Source organism: Rattus rattus, chromosome 11, assembly GCF_011064425.1.
Source record: "Rattus rattus isolate New Zealand chromosome 11, Rrattus_CSIRO_v1, whole genome shotgun sequence".
NCBI lineage: Eukaryota > Metazoa > Chordata > Mammalia > Rodentia > Muridae > Rattus > Rattus rattus.
In genome coordinates this window covers 77,601,643-77,621,437 of record NC_046164.1, presented here as the reverse complement: position 1 = coordinate 77,621,437, position 19,795 = coordinate 77,601,643, and the positions used below count along the sequence as shown (strand labels likewise).

The following is a 19,795-nucleotide window of genomic DNA, read 5'->3' as shown; positions in this document are numbered from 1 at the left end:
GGTCTCCTGCTGGTTGCAGTGGGGTTGTTTTGGAACAGTGACATTTCCAGGGTCAGTAGTTTTCTGACTTTAGTTCTGTAGCTTCGGGACCCCATGTTGGTACTTAAGGGCCATCCTGTCTCGGTCCAGCAGCCTTCCATGCAAGCCCTCCTTCAGCCTCTGGTCCCACCTCTGTCTCTTTATAGTGTTCATATTGGGTTCTCGTGTAGAACTTTATTCGAAGGTTGAGCTCGGTCTTTGGCAGTTGGAAACCAGCGCCCTACCTGCCCTTTTCTGCTATCTCAGAGTTGAGATTATTTTTTGAGGCTCACATACAAGAACGTGATAGCAAACACACACTGCGACATTTAAACAGTTTTGCCGTACCCTTGCGGTTCCAGGAGGGAGGATACAAATAGTTTGAGTGTTACAGGTTCTGTGAAGGGCAGGGTGTGAGGATAGAAGAAAAGGTCGAGTCAGGGAGTGTGCTCTGTGCTTGAGCTAATCCAGCCTGGACTGTGAGACCCTGGACTGTAAGACTTTTAAGCCATCAAGCTATTGGAGATTCCAGGTTATTGTCATGGCCACGTCTGATGTTATGTAAAAGGAGCGAGCATTCAGGGACCTCAGACCTCAGATGTAGTTGGCTTACACTATAAATGGGAACGGCTTTGGCTACATTTTGTGGATAAAATTTCTATTTATACATGGTGTTCCTTTCTCCCACAGGACTTGGACGGACGGTCAGGAGAATGTTTTTTAAGTAGAACAGAGTTCTGAAACCCCCTTGGGTGCACACTGATGACCTCGCAGAGTCTCTTTTGCCTCATTGGAGAGCCAGTGTGGTGGCCTATGAGCCAGAGCAAGAGACAAGTAGGGCTCCTTTGATGCGTGAACCAAGGATGATCAGAGCAAGTTAGAAAGAACTGATTGGTGTTCAGGTCAGAAGAGAGCGGTGAGGGAGTCAGGGAGGTACCGAGGCTGAGGTTAAAAGCTACAGCTTTAAGGATGAAGGCTGCAAGAGGTGGGCCAGGAATGCAGAGAAAACTGTTGGTCCTCGAGGCTGAAAGCAGGTCTTATAAACAGGGGAGGGGGCCTTGAAATACTCTTTTGGTTGTTTTGTCCACACTTGGCTGTTGCAACTGTTTGGAATGCCCCAGACAGGGTGGGCATTTGTCTATAGAAGTTATTTCCATATGCCAAGAGTGAAAATGAGCCTGTTTTTGTCACCAGGGATGTTACAATCAAGCTGAGTTCTAGAGAGTCAGAGCCAGGGAACCAATCAGATGGATGTCTCAGGAGAGCCATGGAGATAACTATGATAGGTGAGCTTAGACCAAAGCTGCAATGGATGTGGACACAGGGCTGGTCAGGACCAGGACCTTGGTGAACAGGGCACCCTGTTCTGGAGATAAATGAAGTTTGATGGATAAATCTCGATTTGGGACATTTGGAGAGAGGCAAGGACTTGGGGATAGAGTTGCCTAGGAGGCTCCATGGAGACCAGAGTCGGGCCAGTGGGTGAAAGGATATTGCCGTGGGACCTTGGGGCTCAGTGTTGTGGGCTGCAGGGAAGCCAGCGCAGATGGTACAATCTAGAGAAGACCAAGGGTGAAGGAAACAGAACACTGGGGGCCAATGGACCAAAGAGATCAAAGTGCTGGGGGGCTCAGTAGTTCCGCCTGGAGGGTTGAAACTTTCTGCCAGAAGATACTTCCCTGTCTTCTAGGTCTAGAACATTCCCATCATCCTCAAATGGAATCTTATGCATTAACGGCCATCTCTAATCTGCTTTCTCTGGTCTCTGGAAACCATCCATTCTTTCTCTGGATTGCCCCATGCTTGGTGTTTCACATCAGTGGAGCTACTCGCTACTCGGTCTTCTGGGGCTCACTCTTCCTGTCCCAAGTTCTCAAGGTTCATCTCTGTATCTCATTCCTCCTCATGGCTGACATTCCATCAGAGCTCACACTAGGCCATCAGCCCATGTGCATCTGGGTCACCACGACTCCTGTACAATTATGGATTACGTGGCTATGACCATTCTTTTGCATGTGTTGCCATTAGGATATTGTTCCGTCTCTGATATTACCAGTCACTCTTTCACTCTCCTCTTGAAGCGTCTTGTCCCTTTCTGGGTCCCCACGCGGGACTCACATCAACCCTTTTCCAGGTGTCCCGAGTGCCCACTTGGCCAGCCATTCTCAGAGACACATGAGAAGCCCACTCCAGCCTTCTCTTCAGTAGATATATTATTTCATGCACGGGATCGAAACTTCCCAAGGTGCCTTTCAAAGCTCCCAGGGCCACAGAGCTGCCTTCTGGCCCGACTTCAGCAAAGCTTCAAAGGACCATGTTGTTTCGTGAGCCCGCAATGCTCACAGCTTAAGCAGGCTCATGTAATCAAAACCCACTCCCAGGGAGGCTGTGGAAACTAAGAGGACCTTGGCACACCTGCCTAGTGGCCACAGCAGCAGCAAAGCAGGACTGGAGGCCAAGTAGATGCTGGTTGGTAAAGACTCGGGGCAGCAGCTCATTTATAATGTTGTCGCCTGCACCCTCAGATTATAAAGATAGAGGACAAACCTGAGCTCTAAGTCACCTCCATCTCACTGTGACAAATGGGGAAAAGAGACCACTTACGGGTGGGTGTGCAGGATTTCTTGGTTTCTCTGTTGTTGCTGCCCTCGCCGCTGTTTTTCCTCTATAAGTTTGGGATCCAAAAATTGATGTTCAAGGTTCCTGTGCCTCGGAAAACACAGCAACGGCTGGACATAGTTAGCTCGGACCCAAGGAGGCCTCAGATGCTCTAAACCGACCCAGGCATTCATTTTAGTCCCCAGAGCTAGGTTATCCAAACATCTCCTAATCTTTTTTCTTTCTTTCTTTTTTTTTTTTAAATGCTCTACATTCTTTTTTTTTTTTTTTTTTTGGTTCTTTTTTTTTCCGGAGCTGGGGACTGAACCCAGGGCCTTGCGCTTCCTAGGCAAGCGCTCTACCACTGAGCTAAATCCCCAACCCCATCTTTTTTTTTTTTTTTTTTTTTTTTTTTTTCTCTCTTCTTTTGATGTGGATGCTTTGAAGGGAAAACAGGTTGTGATTAGTAAATCCCTGCCTTTATGGCAGTGTCCTTGCTCGCAGAACGAGAACAATGACCTTGCTTCCCTCCCTGGGAAGGGGTGTTACTCAATACCCTCTCCCGAATCCCACTTTTAGTAGAACTTCTTGCACAAGAAGCGCATTATGTCCTGTCGTGGAGGAGATCCTTTCTCCCGAGGGCGAACGGAGTTTATCTGAGATCTTGTAAGCTGTGTATGCTTCTGTTGAGGTCTCAGGTGATTTATCGAAGATAAGTCTTGCCCTCCGCCTGTACACCTAGCCCGGACTTGCCCTTCTTCTACACCGAATGACTGGAGACATCTGTGAGGGTTCACACTGTGCTGTCGGAACCTCACGGAATCAGAGAGGCTCTGATTGTGTCTGTTCTCTCTGCTTAGAATGGAGGCATGTGTTTGGGCCGGGACTGATTTCAGCCAGGGAGAGAGGGCATTGGCTGAAGCCCACCTAAGTTGAATATGATGCGGCCTGAGATGGAAAAGGCTCGCCTGTAGAAATCACAAAGGTTAATATCGACACCACCCTCTCTGCCACAGGGAACATAGAAGACAAGCAGCTCTAATAAGGGGGCTGTCCCACAGGGGTTTTCTGTTTGGATCTTCTAAAGAAGGCAATAAACAATAAAACTGGTTTGTGTAATGCATGGGTGCTGGCCACTGAGCAGAGTGTGGAGGCCTCTGGACCCACCTCTCTCAGCCTGAGGAGTTCAGATTTCACCAAACCTGATTGCATCAAACTCCGCCCTTATGTTTACATTGCTTGGGCCCTCTTGGGCAAAATCAAAGTCCCTACAGCCAAGGAGAGTTTTGCCTTCTGTGCTAGCTGGAGTGGGAGGCAAGGTGCTCTGGGAAGGAGGCGGTACCGGGATGCTGCCCAAGACTCTCTTTCCTAGAACCGGTCAGACTCTCTGTACTGAAGGAGTGGTCGAGGGTTTAGAAGGAAGGTAAGCAGTGAGCGTGTGTTTGCGAATGTCTCTGTGTGGTGCTCTCTGAGACTTGCGAGGTCCCCCTTGGAGGGAGAGGTGATGCTGGCCAGAGAGAGCTGCAGAGACTGTACAGCGGGATGTGGAGAGGATCTGACATGTCCAGCAGGGTCGATCCAGGAGTGCTCGCAATCCTGACGAGCCTGTCATACCTGAGGGAAACGCTCAGGGTGGCTTGAGGCAGAAGGGTCTGTTGTGAGGCGCATGCTCAACTCTTTTGGCCAGTTCTAGGCTCATCCTCCTGGCTCTATGGCTCATCTGCCCAGTTAGCCTGTCCCGAGGCTCCTGTCTTCTATTTTTCTTGGCCTGAATCTGTTTCCTGTTTAAAATGTCTTCAGGGAGCTGGGTCAGAAGGCTCCAGGATAGACGCTGTGACCCTGTGGCCAGCATTTGAGGGTTAGGGCTGTGTTTGTATGCTAGGGGGGCACCTGGTCCTGTTTGGGACCTGCTGTCACAGACCTTCCTTCATTGCCATATTCTGGTGCCTCGCCCAGGAAAAGTCAGGTGCCTTAGATTCCAAGCGCTCCAGCTGCTCTTGGAGGAGGTAGGGCGTGGGGCATAGTTTCTTTCCAGAAGGTCGGCGCGCTGCTGACCTGGTGTTTCTGTGTGGCGGTCGTTCTTGCTTTGCTTCCAGTCCTTTCTTCCCTGACTTACGTTTGTCCGAGATTGCAAAGCCTCTCTGATTTTTCTCCAGTGTCCCTCAAAAGCGCCAAGGACAGTCGCTGCCAGTGGGAGTCCTGTTGCTCTGTTGCTGACACCACTGCTGTCTTCGCTGCCCCTGGCTTTCACAGGTCGCCGGCCTTTGAGAGCTTTGGGTTGTGTCTAGGGCCTCAGGAAGTGAGAGTGATGGGGTAGATGGGAGTTATTTCTGGAAGTCTGTGGCGAGAAATAGAGACTGCCTTCCACAGTGTGGACGCTTATTTTCCTCCTGATTGTTTTAAATGGAGGGAAAGGGCCGATTTCTTCGTATCAAAAAGATATGTATGCTGTAGATTACAGCTGATATTTTTAAACACACACATATTAGCTCTTGGTGGCTATGTGATAGAAAATAATTCACTACAAAGCAGGAGATATTTAATTAGCCCAGAGGCAGAACCCTGGTACAGCAAACTAAAAGCCAAGCTTGTTTCAGTGAGAGGCTAGCAGTACTCTGGTTACAAATGTCTACTCGGAAAGAAGAAAGAGTGACGTATGGAAATTGTTCCTGCTTTTGTTTAGCAAGGTGATTGGCAAGGTGACACCAGGAAATGTCTCCTGATGGTGCGGAAGGTAAGACTTTTCTAGTACCTGAGCTCACGCTAGACCCCAAGAAGGCAGGGGCTTTGGGGACACGCTGGTACTCATCCCTGCCTTATACTCTGGACAGCCGTGATATTAGGCTGGTCCTGATGATGGGCTCTCCCGTGTGTTCCAGGCCCCCCGTCACTACCATTCCTGCCAGCCCTATGCATCCTGCTGCATCCGTCAGCCATGCTGTCTGTTGGGAAACTCATGGGTTCATTTGCTGTACGTGCCACAGCTCAGCTGTCAGCTGATTCAGTCTAGAAGAATGGTCTAGAATTTTAAGGAGAGGTTAAGTGATGCATAGTCAGGGCTCCTCAGGTCCATTGGGTCCTCCTGGCCTTGCCCCTGGAAAATCAGCTGTGGACTGTATCTCTCAGTCATGACCTGGACTGCTTGGGGGACTGGTTACCTGCTTTATTGGAGGCTTGTATACAAGGGGAATGAGCCATAGAGATTCAAAGTGATTGGCCCGAGATCACAAAGCCGTGGCCAATCAGAATGACTAATGACAGGGAGGTGCAGGGGTCGTGCTGGCTATGCCGGCAATGATCTTACCCTTTCAAAGAGGAAGCAAAAGAGAAAAGGGATGGGATTTAACAGGAGGCTTTGAAGAGGAAAGGGGACAACAGAGCAGGATGGGGCCTGTTGCCCTAGCTTCTGACTCTCCTCACAGTGGTTGCAATGGAAGGAAGCTGTTGAGCATTCACTTGTGTGAGGAACATTCTACAGCAGTGCTAAACCAGCCAAGATGGAAATGCTCATCATGGACAGAACATTCCCACACCCGTTTGCAGCCTGCCCTCTCCCTTGGCTGCACTGATCCATATCTTGGCCTTGCATGGCCAACATGTTCCCTTCCTGGAAGTCTCACGATTGCAACCTTTGAGCCTGGCTGTGCTCCCTTTGGTATCGTCTTCAGAGAGCCATCCAGGAGGCTGCTGGAGGCCATTTGCTCTTAAGGGCAGTCTCTTCTTCCTACAACCTTTCTTGGGAGGGCTGCTCCTCCTGGGTTATGTGATGGGAACCTGTGGCAGCCTCCACTTACCTCACTGAGTGTCTTTGAGCGAGTCACTTTAGGGTAACCCAAAGGAGACATGACTGGGTGGTAGCCACTGTGTCCTCTAGGATCCAGGAAGGGCTCCCAACTGTAGTGTGGACCAAGACCTCAAGTTCATTAACTGAAAGAACAGAAACATACCTACAGCCTCTGTTTAGGAAGCTAAACACTAAACGGACCATCGGCACAAGTGTATTGAAAGCACTTGAGTTCTGATTTGGCAGGATTAGACATGCCAAGAGTCAGGGAGGGAAACCCAGCACTCAGAATGGTCTCCAGGGACTTAGCATGCAGGAGTATGAATGTGGCCTACGTAGCTTGGGCATTTAATCTGTGGAAGCCAGAGAGAACATTCCTTTCCAAAATTAAATTGCTGATCTTGTGTTTGGCTGGGAATGGAATGTAATCTGAAGGAACCAAGAGACTTGACTGCAAGTAGACAGTGGTCTTAACTTCTGATTCTGTAATGAGTGTGTTTTCCCCTTCCCCTTCCCTTCCCTTCCCTTCCCTTCCTCTTTCTTCCTTTCCTTTTCCCCTTTCTTTTCCTCCCTTTCCTTCCCCTTCTCTCCCATCCCCTCCCCTCCTCTCTCCTTTCCTTTCGTGTATATGTTTTTTTTTTTTTCTGCACGTATCTGTGTGTACAATATGCAAGTGGACCTGGTGTCCCAGGAGGCCGTAAGAAGGTATTGGATGCCATGGAATGGAGTTCCAGTGGTTGTGAGTTACCTTGTGCGCCATTCTATTCTTGATCGCCAGGCTGTGTCTTCAGCCCACACTGTTCAAGCTTTTAAAACTCTTCAGCATTAGTTCAGCCGGTGCCTCTCTTTCCGCCTATGACTTGGGTTTTCCTTCTCGGGTCAGTGGATAATCAAGCCACTGTCCTGGGGTCCCTGGGACAGCAGTTTATCCTCCAGTTGAGGCCCAGGAGAGGGGAGGTGTAGGATCGTCTCTGATCAGGTAGTGGACATTTCTGCAGCCCCTGGTTCGATGAGAGCAGTCTCAGGAGGGTGTGTTTCCTCTGCATCCCACTCCGTCTTTCCTTCAGTGGGTCCACCCGCCTGCCCGCTTCCCTCCCGTTGGAGCTGAGAATGGTGGCTCAGGCCTGTCAGCCCTGCCCTTTGGGATGCTGGGCAGTAAGTTTGCAAATTCAGCAGTCGCCTAAGCAGCAGGTTAAGTTTAAGGCAAATCTGGGCAACTTAGTGAGATCCTGCCTCAAACTAAACTGGGAGGTTGGGATCAGGTCTTTGGTGGAATTCGTGCACAATATGCATGAGGCCTTGGATTCCAACTGTAAGACTACAGGGAGGGAAGAGGATAGAGGAAGGGGGGTAGGGAGGGAAGGGAGGGAGAGAGTGAGTGTGAGAGGCAGGGAGGCAGGGGAGGGGTGCTCTCTCCCATGTGGAGATGCTGCCGGAACATCTGTTTCTTGGTCCTCAAGGAAATGTGTGTCTCTTCTGCACTTTGTTCCCCCTGGTTCTTTCTCGGTCATAGCCTCCCCAGTATTATTGCATAGCATAACCAACCCTGGACACCAGGATGTCATGGCCAGTCAGCATACAAGCTGCTTCTGAAGGGGGTGGGGTGGGCTTTCAGACTGACCGGGCCTGGTGACAGCACACAGGGAATGGGGTCACAGGACGGAAGGGTTACTTTGGATGTGAGATGTGGTGAGCTTATTTCCCTGTGTCTAGAAAGTTCCCAGGTCCCTTCCTTGACTCTGGGAGCTCATTCGTTCTCCATCTTCAGAAGGAGGCTGGCTTCCGACTGCTTCCATTTGTTTGTTTGTCCTTTGAACCATGGGGCATGTTAAAAATCTGCCATTTAAATAGTTGTCCTTGTAGCTTTAGATTCCACATCCGGAGTCGACTAAGTAATCAAGGGTTGACACCATTCTTCCGGGTTTTGCATCGAGATGCCTTAAAGCCCGTGGGAGGATGTGTATGGAGTTTGCACAAATGCTAAGTCATTTTCAATGAGGGCTTTGGGAATTCGTGGGTACCAAAAGATTACTGGTGGAGAAAAGAAGGCAAGGGGTGGGTGAGTGACAGTACTCCAGCTTCTAGAATCTAACCCTCCCGCACCTCCATACTCAAACTTAGCTAGCATACCGTGGTCCATAGGATGCTGGGAACCCTGCAGTCCTGCAGGGCTAGGGTGAGCCAGGGTGGGACTCACCTTTTCTGCCCCATGAGAACATGAAACCAGCCAGCACCAGGGGCCCAGAACCTAGATAGCAGTTTGTTTAACCAATATCATTTTTTGGGGGGGGAAGGGTCTGGATGAAGAACATGAGTTTCTGCAACACATTTCCAAATCAGAACCACAGTGTGAGGAGTTGTCTGCCTTAGGGGATGATGGACCCCTTTCCGTGTTCAGCTCAGGTCCCTAGGGGCCTCCACCGGTGAGGTCTCCTAGACTTCTATTTGGGTTAATTGGCAACAGTGTAACTAGCCGGTGTTCATGCTTAAGTTTCTTTTCTAACCAGGATGCTCTCAGTGTCTTAACAATTTTCGTGTTATCCCGGACATGCCAGCATGCGGATGGGATGGCCTTTGTCCCCTGTTGTAGCTTAACAGCATTAGACACAGCTGTATATGGAAGAGGGACTGATCCCCAACGCTGGTGCTCAGAGCTCTGTGGGTCTCCGCAAGGAATGTTCACCTCAGAGGTGGCTAGAGGTTGTCGTGAGACCGGAAATGACATGCTACCGTTTACTCCGCTTCTGCTGTGTTTTACAGATTTGGGTTTTCTTTAGCTTTTGGAGTCCGGAGGTTGGTTGACTCTAGATACTTTTCTTCATCTGTTCCTGGTCCTGTGAAGGCCAACCACAAGAGTGAGGGGTGATTGCTAGCCCTGCCCCCACCTTGCATGGACAGTCAGACCTGGTATGCTATCTGAAAGGCGGCCAATTATCCAGAGTATAGGAAGCTGGGCTACGGGTGGCCCAAGGCTGCTGGGCCCATCTGCTTTTGGACCCTTATTGGCTGCTTGTGTGACCTAAGCTTTGTCAAGTGATGAGAAGCTCGGAACAGGCAGTCTCTCCAGTGTATAATGTCCACTGGGTGCCAGGGCTGTTCTCTTGGGCAGAGTACCAGAGGAAGCGAAGCAGAGGAAACCCGTGCCTCAGATACGAGAAGCTTAGAAAAAGTGCTGTGCAAGGATGTTTGCTGGCACAAGACAAAAACCCAGCCAGGAAGGGCATGACGAGGAAGAGGAAGCTGGGAGGAGGGGCAGTGGCGGTGAGCAGTCGGTGGGGTGACCGCTGAGGAAATGAATCTGAGGGAGCTGCTGGGCATTCTGCATTGTAGAAAGAACTTTTTGTTCCTGATCCTGGTGTCCTTCTCAGGGCCTGATGGGCTGAGTGCCTCCCATGTGTGCTTTCTAGTTCTAGTTCAAGTGTCAGGGCTGAAAATGTCACAGAGAAACGACAGAGTGGGGATCTGGTCCCCTAGGAAGGGAGAAGCTTAGGCACCTAGTGTGTTCAGAGCGGAGACTCTCGTCGCTCTTTCTCAATGATGGCCTTCTGCCAGAAAACAGGGCGGACGCAGTGAGGGCCAGAGCTGCTGTTGTCCTCCTCCCTGTGGGCCTGCAGGTGCAGCCGAGCAGCTGTTACCTCAGGCAGCTTCCTCAGCCTTCCTGACCTCCCCTGTCTTGCACAGCTTGTAGCAGGAGGGGCCAGCTTATGCTCTCGGCCGGCGTAGATTTCCTGGATATTCTGTGAGGTTGAGAGCGAGTCATTCCTGCGACAGGAAGCTCGGGGCATGTCTCTGGCTCCTGTTGGGGTTGCCTGTAGGAACATGGCCTTATCCACCGAGCTGTGTGGATTTATGAGACCCTCTCAAGGCTCGGGACTGGAGCCGGCTGCGATCAGGATCATAGGTGCTGCCGTTTTTCCTGCGTCTACTTTTTTTTTTTTTTTTTCTTTCTTTTTTTCAGAGCTGGGGAAAGAACCCAGGGCCTTGCGCTTGCTAGGCAAGTACTCTACCACTGAGCTAAATCCCCAACCCCTTTCCTGCGTCTACTGTCATTTTATGATTTCTTTTACTTGGGGATAGCCCTGCAGTTAAAAGCGTATACCACAAGCTGGCCATGCGTGCCTGTAATCCCAGCACTTGGGAGGCAGAGTCTCTGGGTTTGAGGCTAGCCTGGTCTACAGAATGAATTCCAGGACAGCAAGGGCTACACAGAGAAACCCTGTCTAGAGAACAAAACAAGATGATGATGATGATGATGATGATGATGATGATGATGATGACGATGACGATGATGACGACGACGACGACGATGATGGTGGTGGTGGTAGTGGTGATGATAATGATGGGATGATGGTGATGATGGTGATGACGAAGACGACGACAACAACAACAACATCAGAACATAAACCACTCCGGCAGTGCCTTGGAGTTCGGTTCCTAGCACATCAGTACTTTCTGGCTGCACTCCAGTTTAAATTAGAAAATTAGGAGAATAATATTACAGTTTATTCTTTCTTGCATTTCTTTTTCTTTTTAAGCCACGGTATCCTTTCATTAAGATTTCTGGAGGACTCCTACTTCAGACCTGGAAGCTGGAAGGAAATAACTATTTTAGCAGCGTGCACTCTGACCTTGAAACGAGCTGACTCCTTGCCCTTAGCTGTGTGTCAGGGATCTGTGCTCTGGCTACCTGGCTTCTGCAGGGAGCTGGAATAGCAGCCATCTGGCACTCTGCTGTGTGTGTGTGTGAGAGTGTGTGAGCGTGTGGGGGGGTGCGTGAGTTGTGTGTGTGTGTGTGTGTGTGTGTGCGTGCGTGTATGCACACGTGTGGGTTTTGGGGTGGGGTTTAGGGGGTAGGACATCTCTGTGTATAGGTGTGGGGGCGTGGGGGGCATATGTGAGTAGGGCATGTGTATGTGGTGTATGCAGGAGGAGAACATCTCTATTTCTTATGGAGCAGACAGTTCTCATGAGCATCCCTTCCCCTCATGCTGTGTAGAACAGAAGGAGGTGTTCTGGATCTTCTGTAGTTGAGTTTCCTACAGCAGAGCATCCCAGTGCCGGATGGGCCTGTTGCTTGCTTCCACAGCGCCTAGGAAGATGCTAGTGTGCCCTGCCGTTAGTTCTCAGGCCAGCCAGCCCCCCACACGGAATCACTTCCATCTCTTGTGGTGGGGGAGCCTGGAGTCGAGGCATGGGCTGGTGTTGCCATGTTTTCAGGGGCCTTTATTTCAGCCTCAGCGATTCTGCACATGGTTGCTTTGCTCTCCCTGCGACGGTGGTGACATTTGCGAGTGACTTCGGATTTCGGATCATCTTTCCAGGCGTTTCCTTGTGTATTTGTAACAGAGCTGGGTGTAGCACATGCCTTCCGTCTCCCTGTCTGAAACCTGGCTCACTGTCACTTGCTGTGTAATTATTCTCAGGGCCACCAATGAAACTTCAAGTCTGTGCGCCTAGCCTTGTCTGTGCAGGGAGGTGGTGTGGAGCTGCAGGTGCACCCAGGCCCCAGGAGCCTGGCTCCTCAGTGCCTCCCACTCCTGAGACAGCTGCTTAATCTTAAGCTATTTACTCTCCCAGAGCCTCTGAGCTCCTTAAACAAGCAGTAACAACACGAAGGTCCACAACTGCACACTCGAGCCCAGTGTGCGAGCGTGTCGCCGCTTGCCTTGTCTCTGAATGAAGACTTGCTTTATTTACAGCTTGTGTGTATGATTCCTACCCCCCCCCAGAGCTTCCCTCCCCCACGTTCTACTTTAGAAGGCGGTTGGTTCTCTAGGCTACACCACACATCAGTGGTCTCCACCCTCAGTTCTCTGCATGCTTGCCCTACACTGCAGTTAAACTGAGAGCGGAGCCCAGGCTAAGCGTGTCCTCGGAGCTGTGTTCTCAGGGATGTGTGAGCACTTGGCACTGGGACCCCATACCCGCCGCCCAGTATGTCAGCTGCTGAGGGTGCCTAAGTGTCCAGCCATTCCGAGGGGCCGTGAGACAGGGGCTCGGGGAGAGTCTCTCCTGAGCTGAGGAGGGGCTGGTGGCTCGAGCCTAGGATTCTAGGTGCCTCAACAGCTCGGCCTTCCAGGCATCCAGCACCTCCCCTGCTGTGGAATGCCTAGGATTCCACAGTACAGAAAGTTCAGGAGGATGGGGGAGGCTTGCAGGGGAGATGTGCTGACTCCAGCTTCTTTGAGGAAGCTCTCGCTATGGCACGCTCTGTGTGGCCAAGGCAGTTATAACTGCCAGTCAGCAGATTGTGGCTGGGGAATCTCCATGTCCAGCCTCCCGGGCCCTAATTAATAACAGCCACAGGGGCGTCAGCTGTTCCTGCCCACGTTGTTTACATGGCATTCCGTGTGTAGTGCATGTATGTCAGCCCCAAAGGATCCGACATCTGGCAGTCATCAGATACCTGTGTTGCCCCTAGCTTCCCCCATTATTTAGCACACCCCACAGTACTCATGGGATAGCAGGCTCATCAGTGACACAGTGAACTTAATGACAGTATCCTGCATGTCTAAAAAACATTAGATATATCAATGGAAGTGTTGATTCTTGGGGATTCACAGGAACTGAGCTGGGCTCAAAATAATGACATTAATGATTCAAAGAATGAAAAGTCCCCAAGCGTCTTAATAGGGTGTGTGTGTGTGTGTGTGTGTGTGTGTGTGTGTGTGTGTGTGTGGTATTTCCTGCGTGGGTAGGTAAGCGTGAAGCTGAGGTACTAGCTCAGTGGTCAGTTACCAGCATGCACAAAACACTGGGCTCTGCCCTCAGCATGACAAATGAAACAAAGCAGGAAAGGCAGAAATGACTTCAGCTGAGTACGTCTGATATATGAGTCCTTCATTGCTGCTTACTCTGCGGAGAATTATGTAGAGATTGGAGACCTAGTGGAGCCTGCCCTTGCTTACTATTGAGTTGCATTATAGATCCACTCATCTGTTTAAAAATGTGCGTGCCCAGTGTTGTAGGTAGAACTTCCTTTTCTCCCCCTGACTTACAGCCTGTCTCTTGCTTTCCCTACAGTGCTACACACCCAGGGCCCAGTGGATGGCAGCCTGTATGCCAAGGTGAGGAAGAAGAGTGCCTCCGATTCTGGCATCCCTAGTAGCCCTCAGGGCATGCCAGCCACCAGCAGTCCAGACCACGGTGACCACACCCTGTCAGTCAGCAGCGACTCGGGTCATTCGACTGCCTCAGCCAGGACTGATAAGACAGAAGAGCGCCAGACCCCAGGAGCACGGAGGGGCCTGAGCCCTCAGGAGAAGGCCGAGTTGGACCAGCTGCTCAGTGGGTTTGGCCTGGAAGACTCTGCAAACTCCCACAAAGACATGACTGACATGCGCAGCAAGTACAGCGGGACACGCCACGTGGTGCCAGCCCAGGTCCACGTGAATGGAGATGCTGCCCTAAAGGACCGGGAGACCGACATTCTAGACGATGAGATGCCCCACCATGACCTGCACAGTGTGGACAGCCTGGGTACTCTCTCCTCCTCCGAAGGGCCCCAGTCAACCCACATGGGTCCTTTCGCCTGCCTCAAGAGCAGCCAGAACTCCCTCCTGTCTGATGGCTTTGGCAATGGTGTTGCTGAAGATCACAATGGCGTCCTTTCTCCAGACCTGGGCCTTGGTGTAGACTCCCTTTATGAGCGGGAGCGGATGTGTGGGGGCCGAGAGCAAAAGCAGCTGCAACCCCTGTCGAGGAAGCCCTCTGCACCCACCCCGACGCAGGCCTATGGGCAAAGTAACTATTCCACCCAGACTTGGGTCCGTCAGCAGCAGATGGTGACTGCTCACCAGTACAGCTTTGCCTCGGATGGGGAGGCCAGGCACGGCAGCCGCAGTGCAGTGGACAGTGCTGGCCTTGCCCAGCCCTCACCCCACATCCCAGTTACTCCCACCCGCGGAGCCAGCAGCAGAGTGGCTGTTCAGAGAGGCATCAGCAATGGGCCAAATCCCCCTGACGTACAGCAGCTCTGTCCTGGTAAAGCACTCCAGCCCAGGTTTCCAGATGACAGAGTCATGAATGGAGTAGTACATCAGGAGCTGAACCCTGGCCCCTCCCCAGGCTCTCCTACTCTGGATATCGACCAGTCCATTGAACAACTTAACAGGCTGATCTTGGAGCTGGACCCTACCTTTGAGCCCATCCCCACACACCTCAATGCCCTTGGCCTCTCAGCCAATGGCTCTATGTGTCCTGATGGTGTGGGAAGTGGGCTCCGGTGTGGTGGCAGGCTGGACCCTGTGGATGGCCCTGGCCGGAGCCCTGGCCGGCAAGGTGAGCTGATGGGTAATCGGTGTCAGGTAGGAAGTTATCCAGGTAGGAATTTGGATTTGCTGAAACTCACGATGGAGAGGCATTTTCTTGGGAGTTTCTGTTCTCAACGAGCTGTGGTCTAGAATCCGAGGGGTTACCTTCGCACTATCAGAGCTTGTTAGCAGAATTGAACGGTGGGAAGAAAGAGGTACAAAACTTGCCTATAAAATGGTTTGGGGCCGGGTTGGGGTCCCCTGAAGGGGAATATCAGTGTCTTATTTCACACACTTTGCCATGCCTGTTAGTGAGGGCAGCAGGTCATTTGAGAGCCCCAGATAGCCTGATCCACATTCCTCTGCCACCTGCTAGCAGTGTGCTGTATACACTCCCTGAGCCTCAGTTTCCACATCTGAAGAATCGGCTCAACGGCGCAACTTCTCTCAGTTCAGGAATGTTTAGGGAAGAGTGCCTGCCAGGTGTCCCTGTGAGTCAGAAGAACTGTTGGGCTCTCGAGTCATCCTTGTAAGAACAGAGGTCTGAGTAAGCAGTCAGGGTATGCAAATTGTCCCTATTTACAAATATATCATCCAAGCTCCTAAGACATCATGTAGGCTGTTCATGGGTGTTCATGTGTTAGAGAGAAGCTTGGTGGTTCTTGATGACTGAGGGAGACAGGTACGTGGGGCAGAGAGTGCGGAGTGTCCTCAGAGAAGCCCAGATGCTGCAGATCTGGGTTCCTGGATCCTGTGATCTAGAACCAAGGCCAGAGACATAAGCTCAGCAAGGGTGATGAGCCTCGGTTGTGAGGACCATCTGTCCTCTGCACCTTCTGAAGCTGGCGAGAGAGAACTGTGTGGGCCTTCCTCTGCCCTAGAACCAGGGGAACTGGACACCAGGGCAGAGGCTTCTTGGCAAGGCCAAGTTCTGTAGTAGTGGACAGTGTCCTCTGGCCAAGCCCGGGGGAGTGTTTCCTGCAGACTGCATCAGAGCGAGAAGGCCAGGTGTTCCTTGTGCGTGTCAACACGGGGTCAAGAGGGTTTGAGAGATACCTTTCTCATTGGATGAAAAGGCAGACAGCAAGCCAACGTGTACGGCATGGGCGGAACATCCTGAGACGGGGTCTTGGAGTTAACGGAAGGGACAAGGCTCGGGCTGGGATCGGCACAAGGTTATCCCAGAAGGACTGGCCAAGGTGAGGTGTCTGTGTGAGGGTGGTGAAGTGGCTGTAGGTGGTGGCAGATTAGATGGAGCAGCGGGTGTTGCTGGGAGCCAGGACCTGGAGGACAAGAAAGACAGTGCAAGAGAAGGCTGTCCTACCTCCTCCTTTTTCCCATGGGTGCTTTTCTGTTCTTCTCAGGGAGTCCATGAACATCCCCCTTAGCGTGTGTGCTAGTGATGTTAATGGTCGAAGTCCCTGTGTGGGCTGAATATTGCTTTAGGGTCCTGGCAGAATGGCCTAATAGTTCATTTTCCAAGGACCCTTGCCCCAGGGCCTTTCTTCATCCTGCTGTCATGTCTGTGGAGGTTACTAGGTGACGGACGACGAGGCTTGAGTTTGTACGGACCCTGTGGTATAGACCCATGGTCTCTGCCCTCTTTGGAAGGTTGCAGCCTAGCTGATGTCTGGCCCCCTTTTCAGGAAGGAACAAGATCTCGTAGCATGGGTCTTAGCCAGTGTCAGGATTGCATGGACTGCCAGCTAACTGGCATGCTGTGACTTTTGCTCATGCTGTGGAAAGGAAGGGCTGTCCTAGTGTCTGATGAGAGCTGAGAATACATTACCTGTCCTGTGCTGGGCTGCATCAAAAGACAAACAGCAGGATCGCTTAGTTGGTTGGAGTACTGGTAGGTATGTGCTCTCCCCAGTACAGTTCTGAGGCTGTTGTGGTGCTAGCATTAACCAGCCCTATGGCAGAAACAGTAGCAATGACTGAGGACCCAGGCCAGGTCAATTGAATTGAATACTTAAAGGAAATTCGGAGTTCTAAGGTTTCAGTGGAAACACTTAAGCAAAAACCTTATAACACTTTGCTTAATGAATGTTCTTGGAAGATTGTACTTGGGAAGAATAAATCAGAAGCCTTTCTTCCAGGAACAAAATCTCTGAGGTTTGGAAAACTTTGCAAGTGTTTTAACGGCGTGTGTGGGTGGACACAGGACCCAGGCTCTTTTCTAGTTGACTGAATACAGTCCTGAGGGATGATACCCCATCCCTGTAGGAAAGCAGGGATACAGCCAGGGACCGGAGAGCATCCCCTTGTGGCTTCCACCCTCACAGTGGCCTTCCTTAAACTACCGAAGAGATGGGTCACTTTACTAACTAGAGTTTTGTTTTAATCTTAGATCTCTTTAATTCCTTTTCCTGTAAAGGTCAGTATAATTATCAAATGAAACAACTTTTCTACTTAGACAGCAGTTTAGCAATTTGTTCAACAGGCATCCTGGGTCATTGTCAATCCTTTGGAGCCATAGTGGTTAATATATAAATGTGTGTGTGTACATGTATATATGTATATATGTGTGTGTGTGTGTGTGTGTGTGTATATATATATATATATATATATATATATATATATAGTGTGTGTGTGTGTGTAATGCAAAAACAACTTCTGCCAAGGTGTTTTTGAAATTCAGAATCCTGCTGCCAACGAGGCTCTGTCCCCAAGCAGCGGGCGTGAACACGGAGCTTAGCGTGGGGACAGAGCCGAGCTGGAGATACCCTTCTCGCACCCAGCTGTTCTTCCAAGATGAACTTCCTATGTTAAGTCAGCACCAAGCTCCCAAATCCTCTGAGGCTTACACTACACTTAATACAAGAAGCCTGGGTGTGGCGTACACAGCCGCGCAACCTGTCTTGGAGCTCAACGCAGGAAAACTTGTTTTGATAAAAATCCTATTAAGAAAAAATGCTTGTGTATTTGTCCACCTGGTTGAAGGAGGAGGCACTCTTTCCTCCCCGGCAGGTAGAGAAAATGCTAGGGCCCTGTTGATCTTAAATTCCATAATTTAATTAAAATAAATAATAATTTAAATAAATTTAAATTATTTAAATAAATAATTTAATTTTTAAAAAATTATTTTTAAAAATTTTCTACGTGTACAGGTACTTCGCCTGCGCCTATGTCTGTGCACCACTTGTGCGCCTGGTGCCTACGGAATCCAGAAGAGGGGCGTCAGGTGCTCTGGGACCCCCATGTGGGTGCTGAGACACAGACACAGGCCCCCTAGAAGAGTAGCCAGTGCTTTTAACCGCTGAGCCACCTCTCTAGCTCCTGATCGTAAGATTTAAGTTTCGGTGTGCATGTTCCCATCTCTGAGAGGAAAGATTGAGTGACGGGTGTTATAAAACAGAAATCCCCAGATGTTACAGAGATTCCGAATGGTACACGTGGCTAAGAAGCTGATTTTTGAGCCCCTGTAAGTTTTAGGGTCTTTTTGTTATATTCTCTCGGTTTAGTTGGGTGCAGAGGGGAATGAGGCTGTTGAGCTGCGTGGCCCAATAGGAAGGGCCCAGGGACACCGAAAGGTTTCATGATGTCCCCAGAACATCACTGTGCTTGCAACCCAGCCCCATTGTGGATGCAGAATTGCCTGACTTCAGCAGTTCTGAGTCCTGTCTGCGCACTGAGATTCTAGGCTGCAAAGTTCCCAGAAGTTCCCAGAATGCTCTATCTTTTCCATGAGCCCGCTCTGGCCCACCGTTTCTCTAGATTCCAATGCCAGCTGAGCTCTCAATTGATGCAGCTTCACTGTAGGATGTTGGAGCCTCGGCGTCCTCAAACCTGCAAAGTCTTCCACATTCCAGATCATGTCTTAAATGCAAAAAAGCTACCGTGTGAAGTAAGGAGAGGAGAGCAGCTCTGCCAGGGCTCCCCTGGGGGCCTGTATTCCTGCACAGCCGTGTGGCCTCATTCACACCAGTTCTGCAGGGAACGGTGGGCAGTACACTCCCTCCATGGGTCGGGTTATTTCTGAAAAGAAAGCGCGTTTGAAGGCTGAGTGCATCTGAGGACGTTTCTTTCCCAGTACAGTAGGAATAACGGCACTGCTGTGGCTGCAACCGAGGCTGGTTAGGATGATAGTGATGGTGGTGATGGCAGTGACAGAAAACGCTTACAGTTGTCCAGATCTCACGTGTCTCCCCAAAGTCCACATCATCAATGCTTGCTCCTAGAAGGTGCCCTTGACGTGTGGTAGAAACTGTAAATAGTGGGGCCTAGCAGGTCTTTAGTGGTTGGGAGTATGTCCTTGAGACTAGTGGGAACCCTGTCCTTTCTCTTTCTCCTCCCCCTTGCTCTCTGGCCGTGAGGAGTGGTTTGACATCGCCACACCCTTCTGCTATAATGGCTTCAGGACCAAAGCTGCAGGGCCAACTGATTGTGGATTGAAACCTCCAAAGTCCTGTGCCAAAATAGCTCTTTTTCATCCCGGAGCGGTTATCTCAGCTGTTTGGTGATAAATCGCGATGAGATTTTTGTTCCTCTGGACTTGCTTTTCTAGAAGGGTTTTGTTATTGTCGTTAGTTGGTTGGGAGATGTTGGTTTCGTGAGATCTGCTCAGTAGAAAGCCATGTCATTTGCTAGAAGAGGCCATTTTGTTTCTTCATTTCCCAGAAAATGTCAGATGGTGCTGATGACTGTGTGATGGTATTGGTGACAGTGGTGGCAGCAGGGATGGTGATTATAGTGATGGGTTCCATTGTGATGATGATGGTGGTGGTGGTAACGGTGATTGAGAAGATGGTGATGATATGGTGATGGTTGTGATAGGAATATAGAAATAATTCACTCTGAGTACCCTCTCTGTTCTAATGATTTCAGCCCACCAGGAAGTAAAAAGCCTCCCTCTTGTCCTCTCTGTGTCTCTTGGCCGTCCTTTTACTCCGCTACAGTCCTGCGCTTTTACCAGCCAGGCTTCTTCTTGATGTTTGCCGGGATGGGTAAAGCCTTACAGGTATTTGTGAACTGAGATCTTGTCAGAGAGCGATGCAGACACCTTTCTGTCTCCAGCTGCTCTGGTAGGTGGACACTGAGGTGAGGGGAGGTCGTGCAGGGGGTTTGTAAGGCAGCCCGACTCCACCCTAGGACCAGGGAGGCTGACCAGAGGTGAGGAGTCTTTCTGGTGCATGCACTGATG

The 19,795-nt window shown here is 50.5% G+C and overlaps 1 protein-coding gene across 3 annotated transcripts in view; it reads left to right on the top strand.

Moving 5' to 3' along the window:
* Positions 1 to 19,795, top strand: part of Tns3 (tensin 3) — a 130,720-nt gene that overhangs the window by 52,532 nt on the left and 58,393 nt on the right. For all 3 annotated transcript variants that reach the window (XM_032916075.1, XM_032916073.1, XM_032916074.1), the window contains exon 14: positions 13,424 to 14,680. In XM_032916075.1, coding sequence (XP_032771966.1) covers positions 13,424 to 14,680 — 1,257 coding nt within the window. The remainder of the gene's footprint in view (positions 1 to 13,423; positions 14,681 to 19,795) is intronic.